The sequence below is a fragment of the Podarcis vaucheri genome (genome assembly GCF_965113315.1).
Source record: "Podarcis vaucheri genome assembly, chromosome: 7".
NCBI lineage: Eukaryota > Metazoa > Chordata > Lepidosauria > Squamata > Lacertidae > Podarcis > Podarcis vaucheri.
This window is the reverse complement of record NC_138765.1, coordinates 21,788,365-21,798,802: the sequence shown is the minus strand read 5'-3', so window position 1 is coordinate 21,798,802 and position 10,438 is coordinate 21,788,365. Positions and strand designations below refer to the sequence as shown.

The following is a 10,438-nucleotide window of genomic DNA, read 5'->3' as shown; positions in this document are numbered from 1 at the left end:
TCATTTCCAGCAGGGTCTAGGGGCAGATAATGAGAGGAGGGAACAGTGCAGATAAAAGAACAGTTTAGAAACAGGGGAGAAGGAATGAGAGAAGAAAGAGGTAATTCTCCAAGCCCACCAGACAGACTTTCATCATCTCCCTTCTATGTTTCCCTTTTAACAAAGAAATCACGCTCAAATTGTCTATATAAATGCACACACTCACATGTTTAGTCAAAGAAATATCTTGCCCAGGCTACAGGGCTTAGACAGATCCAGGCAACCATCCTTTAAAGTTGCAAAAGTTCATAGTCCAATTCAAAATACAGTGTGCTCTCTGCTGGAAAAGTGTGACAGGAAGAAGAAGATTCCACTTTTGATTGTTCCCCCTCCTGCCAGAAAAGGTGAGAGAATATGATATCATACCATCCCCTGTTTGTGACTCTAGCAACCATGACCTGTGATGTGGCTGCACATCGATCCTCTCTTAGCGGTGATGGCAGGATGCGTAGGGAGCAAGGCAGGGAGCTCAAGAGTAGTTGGAGCCAGAAACAATGAGAAACAGAGACAACAAATTTTAGTTTTCTCCCCATCCTCCTTGCAGGGTTTTACGGGGCAACACAAAGACTTAGGGGAAGGAAGCTGGCAGTTATTGCCACCCACTGCACTGGTTGAAAGTAAGAAAGCACTCAGGTGGGGCTGGGTAAAGCCAGGCCGAGTTTGGTGGGGCAGGTCCATATTGTCCCGAATGGACCAGCCTCTACTGCTTTATAGATGCAAGATTTGAATGAGACCAGTAAAGCATAACACTGCCTAACCTCTCTGTTTTGCACTTGCAGCCCTACCCTGTCCGCTCAACAGTCATTATGAACATTGCGCCAAGGGCTGTGACCAGACCTGCAGCAGCCTGCAAGTCCCGCCTCGATGCCTGGAGAAGTGCGAGGAGGGCTGTGTGTGCAATGAGGGCTTTGTCAGGAGCTCTGACACTTGCGTCCCTATGTCTGAGTGTGGCTGCTTCTACAAGGGACGCTACTATCCAGCCTTGGAAGATTTCTATCCAACTTGTGAAGAACGTTGCAGGTGCCAGGCTGGTGGAAATGTGGTGTGTGTTACTGCTCCCTGCACCCCCAATGAAGAATGCAAAACGGTGGAAGGGTACCGCAAGTGCCACGCAGTTGGAAATGCCACCTGCTCAGTGGTTGGTGACCTCTATCTGTCCTTCGATGGCCGAATCATTAACTTTCAGGGTACCTGCACCTACGTCTTAACCAAGCTGCAGAAGCCAACCCAAAGTTTGAAACCCCTAGTTGTTATTGTCGAGAATGAGCCTTGGGGCAATGGGGAGATCACACTTCCCATGATGGTCCATGTGGAGGTCCTTGACAGGCAGCTTGTTTTGCTGAGGAACAACTGGGGAGTAGTGCTGGTGAGTCTCTTCATGCTGCTAAATCGACAAGCTTGGTGGGGTGGGCATTCATCTCCTACTCACTCTGTAACCAGGATCAGGCCACCCACTAACCATCCTGACATATTTGCCTAAGGGTTAGAAGATTGCTTTGGAGATGATTTGCTCATCATCCTTCTTTTAGGTCCAGAGTAGAAGCAGTAGTTTTCACACACATAACTACTGTGTGAATGGTTCTAAGAAGTCAATTGCAGGTTTGGTAGCCTGATCCAAGTTTGTACCCTACTGGGTGAGTTTGTGCAGTAGGGAGGCCTAACACATCATCATCATCATCACCATCACCCGCACACACTGCTAAACTTTCAAATCTGAATCATCCTATCCCTGTGTTTGCTCCTTGCATTGGAAAAGAGATCCCATTTGAGTGAATGGAAGCTTTCCTTATCTAGCCCAACAGAAATAGCAGCTGCAGATCACGCATCTTGTTTTGGGACTATGACAAAGTGCAAAAACGTTAAAGACCCTATCTCTCTCACCGAGGTCCATTCCATATGAGCTTGCAATATATTTTTAAGTTGCCAGCTGCTAATTGTGTGAATGGCATCTTGGCTAGATTGGCCCTTATTCTGCATATCACACCCTACTCAGTAGGCCAATCCCCTTTATTTATCCAGGTGGATGGAGTATTTCAACGCCTCCCTGTGAATCTTTTGTCTGGGCAACTTAGAATCTTTCAGCACGGGATCAGTATCACAATAGACTCCACCTTTGGCTTTGCACTGACCTACGACCTGTATTCCCATGTGAGGGTCACTATTCCCAGCATCTACCAGGACCACGTAGGCGGCTTGTGTGGGAACTACAATGGAGACCAGAGTGACGATCTTCAGCTCCCTGATGGCACCGTGGTCACTGATGTGAATGAATTTGGTGCCTCCTGGAAAATTCCAGTCCTGGGTGTATCCTGCACGGATGGGTGTGGTGCAGAGGGCTGCTCAGTTTGTGCGGAGGAGAAGAAAGAAGCTTTCAAACAGCCCAGCTCCTGTGGGCTCCTCACTGCATCCAATGGTCCATTCAGTGTGTGCCATGCCATAGTGAACCCCAAGCCATATCTGGACAACTGCATCAATGACCTGTGTGTAGGAGGTGGTGACCAACAGATCCTGTGCCAGAGCCTCCAGAGCTACATGAAAGCCTGCCAGGAGGCCAGGGTCACTATTGAGCCTTGGAGAAGTGCAACCTTCTGCCGTGAGTACCAAGAGAACCTTGATTCTGCTTTCCCTTCTTTCCAGTGGTGGTTGGTACCCACTGAGACAGGCAAGGCACAAGGCAAGGAGACTAGGAGTAAGTGGTGCCTGAGGCAATGAAGGGCAGAGCCATTGCCGACTTGTTGTAAGTAAAAAGGTGTTGTAAGCAAGCAAGGACCACTTGGGGGCTGACTGAGGTTGTTGGGCTAGCATCTCATCATCTCTAATGCATCAACCTCCATTGCTTCCTTCCACTTGTCGAAGGGGTAAATCTCATTGGTGCTGTGACCTGGTCTTTTTGTTGACCAGCATTGCTCTGGCCAGCATCACATATGCCCATCCAAAGCAGGCAGGTTTAATTCTGCTGCTTCTGCTATATGCGGGACCCCCCGATTAACCCTCTGTGCCCCTTTTCTTGCAGCCGTGACTTGCCCTGCCAACAGTTATTATACCACTTGTTCCAACATCTGTGAAACCAACTGTGCTGGACTGACTGACCACATTCGATGCCCGGAATACTGTGTCGAGGGCTGCCAGTGTGATCCTGGCTTCTTCTTTGATGGCCTGAAATGCATCTCCTTGGATGAGTGTGGCTGCTTTGAGCGTGGCAGATATTTCCCGGTATGTGGAGAGGGAGGCAGTGGTGGTGATGGGGATAGTATTTGATTTCCTATACACAACCCTTTTTGTCAGCCATCTCTGGTTAAACTATGGAATTCACTCCCATAAGAGGCAGTGGTGGCCACTAACTTGAATTGTTGTGAAAGAGAATTAGACATATTTCCAGAACAGAAAGCTATTCATGGCTATTAGTCACCATGGCTAGCTTCTATCTCTGCTGCTGGAGCAAGAATGTTGTTGTACTCAGATTCGGCTTGCAGGCTTCCTATAAGGCTTCTTGTTGGCTACCATGGGAACAGAATTCTGGTCTCGATGCCCAGTGGCCAGATCAAGTCCAGCTCGTCTTAACTTTTCAGTGATGGTTTCCTTTACTATGAAAATCTTTCTTTTCCAAGTGGTCCTAGGCTGTGTTCTCTGACCCTTTCCCCCTGTATACCAGTGTTATCTCTTGATCCCTAGCCTAATGAACCTGTGGTGCTCAATGACTGCAAGGAGAAATGCATCTGCACTGCAGTTGGAGGGTTCAGGTGTGAGGCCATCACTTGCCAAGGAGAAGAAACTTGCGAGGTGATCGATGGCATCATGCGATGCAACAGGATAGGTAACTTTTGATGATTGCTTGTTCTTGTGAACAGAGGGGTAAACACTGTTGGATTCTCTATATTTTCTTGGGTTCCTTATTGACGGGGCATTATAGATTCAGCCCTCCATTGGTGCCAATGGGAACTTCCTTTGAAATTTTAAAAAAGCACTTTTCAAGGTTGTTCAGTCCCCAGCAACTCCAGGTCAACCGCGAAATGTCCCTTGCCTGAAATCTTGGAATGCCACTGCCAGTGAGCATAGACAACATATTGCTAGATGGACCCATGGCTCTGACTATTGCAGTTTCCAATGTTTCTAAGTAGGGAGTCACAGTTCACAGTGCCACAATAAATGGTTATTTACAAAATAGAAAAGGCTTCAAGGGGAGCAACAAAGATTATAAAAGGTATTATCTAGAAAGTCTAAAAGAACTGGTTATGTTGAATCTAGTAAAGAGAAGACTAAGGAGGAAGCAGATCTCTTAAACTACTAGTTCCAAATCTTCCACATAGAAGAGGGCAATGTCCTGGTTTCATCCTGCCCCAGAAGGCTTAGGCTTTTGAAATTCCATACACTTCAGGTTGTATATTTTCAAACTTATCTTCCCAACAGAGTCCCGCTGCTCCCTGATTCCTGGAGCTCAGCTATCCACCTTTGATGGCCTTTCTGGGAAAGTCCCTGCTCCTGGCACCTTTCACCTGACTTCCCTTTGTGACTTCAATTCTGATTATTGGTTCCGTGTGATTGTGGAAGTTTCGTCATGCCCACCCAATGGAGTAGTCACTGCCAACTTGCTCTATTTCTTCTACAAGGGTCTATTTATTACTGTGAATAGACAGAAGGAGGCCTGGGTAAGTAGAAAGCTGAACAAGAAAGGGAGAAGTTTTACTTACGTATTAAAATATTTATTTACACAATATATATTTTATTATCCCCTACTTTGCCATGACTTTGGGTCAGTCACTGTATTATGAACATCATACCACAACCACTTTAGTTGTATGCCGCTTCCCCCCCCTCTCTCTCTCACACACACAATTATGCTCAAACTGGCTTATGAGAACACATCATAAAATCAACAATTGCGATAATAATTTCATATTAACAGCCATAATAAAGAAGCAACGTAAGGTAAATGTAGTGGCAAATAAAACCCCTCACCAACATTTTCATAGTATCAATGTTGCAACATTACTCCTCCTAGCAGTAGCAAAAATGACAAGGATGTTTGAACAGTTTCACCTTGGTCCTGGATGTTTTAGCCTAGGCTTGCCAAACGTCTGGAAAATTATGGTCATGCCAGCAAATCGGACACCTAAAATGGTGTCCAGGGGGAATTTTTTGAATTTTAAGAGATGTCAGGAATTTCCCGGACATATGGCAACCCGGCTTTTGTTTTGTTTTCTCCCCCCCCCCCAGATCTCTTGAATTGAAATGCTCCACATCTGTCAGGAAAGGTATTCTGAGCAGGGAGGGTTTTGTTTTTGTGTGTGCATTAAGCATTCTCTCTCTCTGAGGCTAGCTCAGCATGAGACTCTTAATCTCAGGGTTGTGGGTTTGAGTCCCATGTGTTGGGTGAAAGATTCCTGCATTGCAGGGGGTTGGACGAGATGATCCTAAGGGTCCCTTCCAACTCTGCAAATCTAAATCTAAAATCTCTCCCTTTGTGAAGGAGTCCATAACAGCCCAGCTTTGCAGAACTGAAATATGCCACCCAGGGCCTAGCCAGAAAGAGGAAGCTTCCTTAAAAAAACAATAACAAAACCAAAGTTCAACAACTATGGTGGTTTCCTAAAAACGAAATTTTACTTTTTGAAATATGGCAAGCCTATTTTAGCCACTACTACTATGTCAGCTACAATTATCCAAGGATAAAATAAGTCTGATCAAATGCCTAGGCCTCAGCTTCCCCAAAGAATCACTGTCCCTTTGGTATCACCATTCAGGCACCAGTTCATCTCATGATGTCAGTCACATTCACTCTTCTGCAGTAGCTCCTTACAAGGCTCCCAAAAATACAGGGTGGGGTAGCTAACCTACCGCACAGGGTTTATGAGGATAAAATGAGGGGCCTGGGGTGGAGAATCATGTACAACACCATACGGTTCTTGGAGAAATGGTAGGATATAAATGTAATCAAACATGGGGCCCTTAACAGAGCTGTTCTAGGTGCCCTTGGTAAATGAAAGATGCTGTCCCAGGGCCCTCCTTGTCTGGGTTTCCATCTGGGCGTTCCCTTGATCTGAAATGGAATTTCCATCACCATGTGGGTAAGAAACAAAAACAAAACATGGCTGCCACTACAAAAATCATGGTATTCATGGAGACCAGCGGCATTCGCCTAACCACTCCGTGTGGTGGTGCAGGGTCTAGCCCCCAAGGTTGCTCTCAGTCATCAACAAATCAGTATACTCTGCAGGAATGAGGAACTTGTGACCCTTCATATGTTAATGGACTCCAGCTCCCATCATCCCAAAACCATGGCCAATGATAAAAGATGATGGGAGTTGTAGTCCCACAACCTATGGTTGGCCACATGTACCCCATCCCCAATCTTCCAGATTAAACCTGTTAAACCTTATAGCTCTAGTTTGATGCCAAGCACTTGGAAGAGAACCCTGTTTCACTGTATGCTTCTCTTTTCTCTGTCCTGTTTAACTGTTTTGTGTGTTTCAGGTGAATGGGCTGCCAGTTCAGATCCCATCCAAAATCACAGAGTCAATAATACTTAATCTGTCTGGTGAAGTCATCACCCTGAGTTCGCCTCAAGTTGAAATAAACCTGAACCTAGCTGGAGGGGTGCAGGTGACTGCTAGTCCAGATTTGAAAGGACAAGTGTGTGGGGCGTGTGGAAACTTCAACAATGATCAGACGGATGACCTAATTGGCCCAAATGAAGTGAAAGTAATTGATGTTCCTGGGTTGTTGACATCTTGGACAGCTAGAGATTTCACCCCCTGGTAAGTTAGCTTTTAAATGCTCCTCCTTGTGGATGACTGAATGGAGGCCATCAAAAAGAGCTACACTGACAATTGCAAAAGCATGTTGGTGATATGGTGCCCCATAAGAGGTTCCAAATCTCCCTTTCTCTCTCTCTTCCCCTCCCCACATTTCACCACCAAGATGATCCAATTCAAAAGTTTGGCTGTAACACAGCAATCCAGATTTTTTGCTGCCACCACCAAGAACTTGGCAGCTTTCTACTTGGCTCCACTGGTGGGGAAGGCAATAGCAGGCCCTCTAAGTGGAGTAAAGAATGTGTTGGATTCGATCTAAACCAGAAAACCACAAAACTAACAAAATTAGAGTGATGAAAAATTGGAATCTGGTCTGACAGACTATTTTATTAAAACTGGATGAGATCCAGCCAATTGGATCTTCAGAAATGCCCTGGAATTCTACAGTCCCTTGCAAGTGATGGGATTCAAATATATATGTGGAGTTCCCAACTGGAATGGTTTACCCATTCATTTCAGTGGAAGCAACTCTTCTCTGTTCTCATGGGTATTGGTGGGTAGTATTGCCCCTTCTATTGACATGAATGGGAAAACCTGTATGAAATGAAGAGCGCACCAGGTGAGGCAAGCCATATGGGCTTCTTTCATAAATGTTCTGTGCTTTTCTGTCAGCAAACTTAGATACACACCCACCCACCAACATTCACCCCTAACAAGCCCCACAAGGCAATTAACAAGAAGAAAATGATATACAATAACAAAGTTAAAATAAAACATTCATTACTAAGAACAGCAGAAAAAAATAAATTGGTTGACTTTGAAGGGTGTCCAAAAATTCTCCTTAAATAACCATAAAATGACTTAGAAAAGGGAAAATAAACCACCGTGAAGAACCACTGTGATATGACTTCTTAATTAGTATCTTATCAAATTGTGCCATGGTTAGATTTCTCGAGTACTTGAATCAACTCCTTTTGTGTGTGTCGCCCAATATGCATCTTGCAAATTATTTTACTGTGCAACATGTTCCAGTTATTCATCAATGTGCAAAACAAGGTTTCAGGCAACAAGGCTTGTGGTGGGCTTGGGCCAAGTTCCTCTAGCAAACGTCTCTGACAGGAGCAGTTGGGCCTAGCCGCCCTTTTGATTTGGAGAAGGGAAGTAGCTCAGTGGTAGAGCATCTCCTTTCATGCAGAAGGTTTCATGTTCAATTCCTGGTGCCTTCAGGCAGGACTGGGGAAAACTCCTATCTGAACCCCTGCTGTCACTCATGGTACATACAACTGAGCTAGATGGACCAATGGTCTGACTCGGAAAAAGGCAACTCCATATGTTCTCATGATGCCGCAGAGAAACACTATACTCATGTGCGTTCTGGAAATTAAAAAGTAGGTAGATCCAGGCACATGGCAGTGCTCAGAATCCTGGCCAGAAAGTAAGTAAGAAAGAAAGAACACCAAGGGAACACAGGGCTTCCAGTGTGGTGTAGTGGTTAAGAGCGGTAGTCACGTAATCTGGGGAACCGGGTTCGCGTCTCCGCTCCTCCACATGCAGCTGCTGGGTGACCTTGGGCCAGTCACACTTCTGTGAAGTCTCTCAGCCCCACTCACCTCACAGAGTGTTTGTTGTGGGGGAGGAAGGGAAAGGAGAATGTTAGCCGCTTTGAGACTCCTGAAGGGGAGTGAAAGGCGGGATATCAAATCCAAACTCTTCTTCTCTTCTTCTTCTGCCTTGGATGGGAGCAAACTCAGCAATTATTACATTCGGAGCTTCACTGAATTTACTGAAGTAGAGGCTTGTTTGGTCTAGCAATGCCACCAGGTGGGACTTGAGGGTGGAAGTCTATAGCTCCACTCAGTATGGTGGAGTGGACGGATCCCAAACAGAAAAGGACCTAAAAAAGAGATGTTCCATAAGACCATTGAGTCTTTATTTTGCCTAACTGCACCACGGTTCAGTCCATTTTATGTTCTAACTGCTACTTTCTCTCACTTTCTCTTTTCCCTTCTCAGTGTGGAGTGAGAGAAGATTCACTTGGTAAACTGAAAGTTCCAGACTGAAGCTACTGAATTGTAGTAAGGGGAAACTGGTGTTTGGGTGACTGATGAAATGATGAATTTAATCCTATAATTTGGGTAATCCTTGGCAAAATCTCCTTAGAATGACTTTGTTCAGTAAATCTATTTCTTCAGATCTTTTAATTAAAGGTATGTGAGAGGGAACAGATTATGCCTAATAAAGACATCTGGCTTAATTTTGTCTTAATCTCTCTTGAGTCTAAATATGTAACAATGACTTGGCCGGGTACATGGGGGGAGGTTTCCCTCACCACTGTTCCTGGGAAAGTTTTGAAAGAAGGCTAGGCATAGCTTTCTGTATTTTGATCCCCTCACTGAAAGTTAAAAAATACTCCTCAGGTCGCAATTAATTAATTAATTAATGTATTACCCACTGTTTGCCAGCAGGCCCCAGGGTGGACTACAACAATTTAAAATTCAGAATTAAAAACAGTTAAAACTGATTACCATCACAGGAATATGGCGAGTCCTGATAGCACACATCTCTTGTGTCAAAGGCTAGATTAAAGAGGTGCTTCAATTTATGTTTTTATTTAAACATTGCATTATCAGGGAGCCTTACAATAAACACAGTCAACTGTACAATAAAATCAAACGGCAAACATGTGAATAGATTGAAGCAGCTGGTCCCTGAAACCAATACAAAGAGTTTTACGGCACAGGCAAGAATAAATTAAAAGTGTTTGGAAAATGGAACCAGGCCAGCCTGTCTGAGGAGAATGTTTCAGCCAGGACATTGCTGTTGAACAGGCCCTTCAATACACCACCCATGACAGTCTCCTCAGGCTGACTAGCAGTTAAACGAACTGAGGAATGAGATGAGTTTTCCAGAACAGGGCAGTAGATTGTGCCATGAACAATTCAGTTCACGCACTGCACCTATTAGCTGAAATGCACCTGCAATGGTTGAAGGTAGTTGGCTTTCTGATGCAAAGGACAAGATGGCACCCCCACCCCCCACCCCACTTACCCATTTCATGTTCCAGACTGGCAGTTGAATCTTAACCTCAGCGTTGGTGGCAGGATAATATTCCCCACTGCCCCTGAGGCAGCAGGCCAGATTATGAGATACCATGTGGATACTGAGGGGAATTATTGGGGATTCAGGAAAGGTGGCTGTTGCTGCTGCCCTCCCTGGTTAGCTTCCGCCTAAATGAAGGGCCATCCCCACTCTGAGGTAAAATTTCTGAGGTAAATAAAAACAACAAAAAGCTATGTAAAGGAAGAACCTCAAATATTACTTCGTGCTTGTGATGATATATTGCACCCTTAGAACCTCTTGCATATGTCGCCTAGCGGTGTTAGTTGTATGGAATCTGCTTATTCAAAACATGTGTCGCATTTGCCTCTGAGAAGTTGGAGAGCAATAACCTCCATTTTGTGTATCAGATGCAAGCTGTCTGTCACGAAACAGTCCCTAGGCTCTGCTGCCTGGAGTTCTGAGGAAGCTTTGTCTTTTTACTCTGACTGAACTCACCACCATTAGCAATATCCCTTTCTTATCTTGTCCCCAGTTTCCCCCCTGCCACAGCTGACAATAAAAATGTGATACTGTGACCAGAGGGCCTC

The 10,438-nt window shown here is 45.0% G+C and overlaps 1 protein-coding gene across 1 annotated transcript; it reads left to right on the top strand.

The window, feature by feature from the left end:
* Nucleotides 1-203: 203 nt before the first annotated feature.
* On the top strand, nucleotides 204-9,120 carry LOC309537099 (IgGFc-binding protein-like). The gene is made up of 8 exons (XM_082231587.1): nucleotides 204-383; nucleotides 819-1,405; nucleotides 2,059-2,632; nucleotides 3,053-3,252; nucleotides 3,712-3,853; nucleotides 4,447-4,685; nucleotides 6,511-6,794; nucleotides 8,804-9,120. Exons 1-8 carry the CDS (start codon nucleotides 206-208, stop codon nucleotides 8,811-8,813), a joined length of 2,214 nt encoding a protein of 737 aa, XP_082087713.1. The 5' UTR covers nucleotides 204-205; the 3' UTR covers nucleotides 8,814-9,120.
* The last annotated feature ends 1,318 nt before the right edge of the window (nucleotides 9,121-10,438 follow it).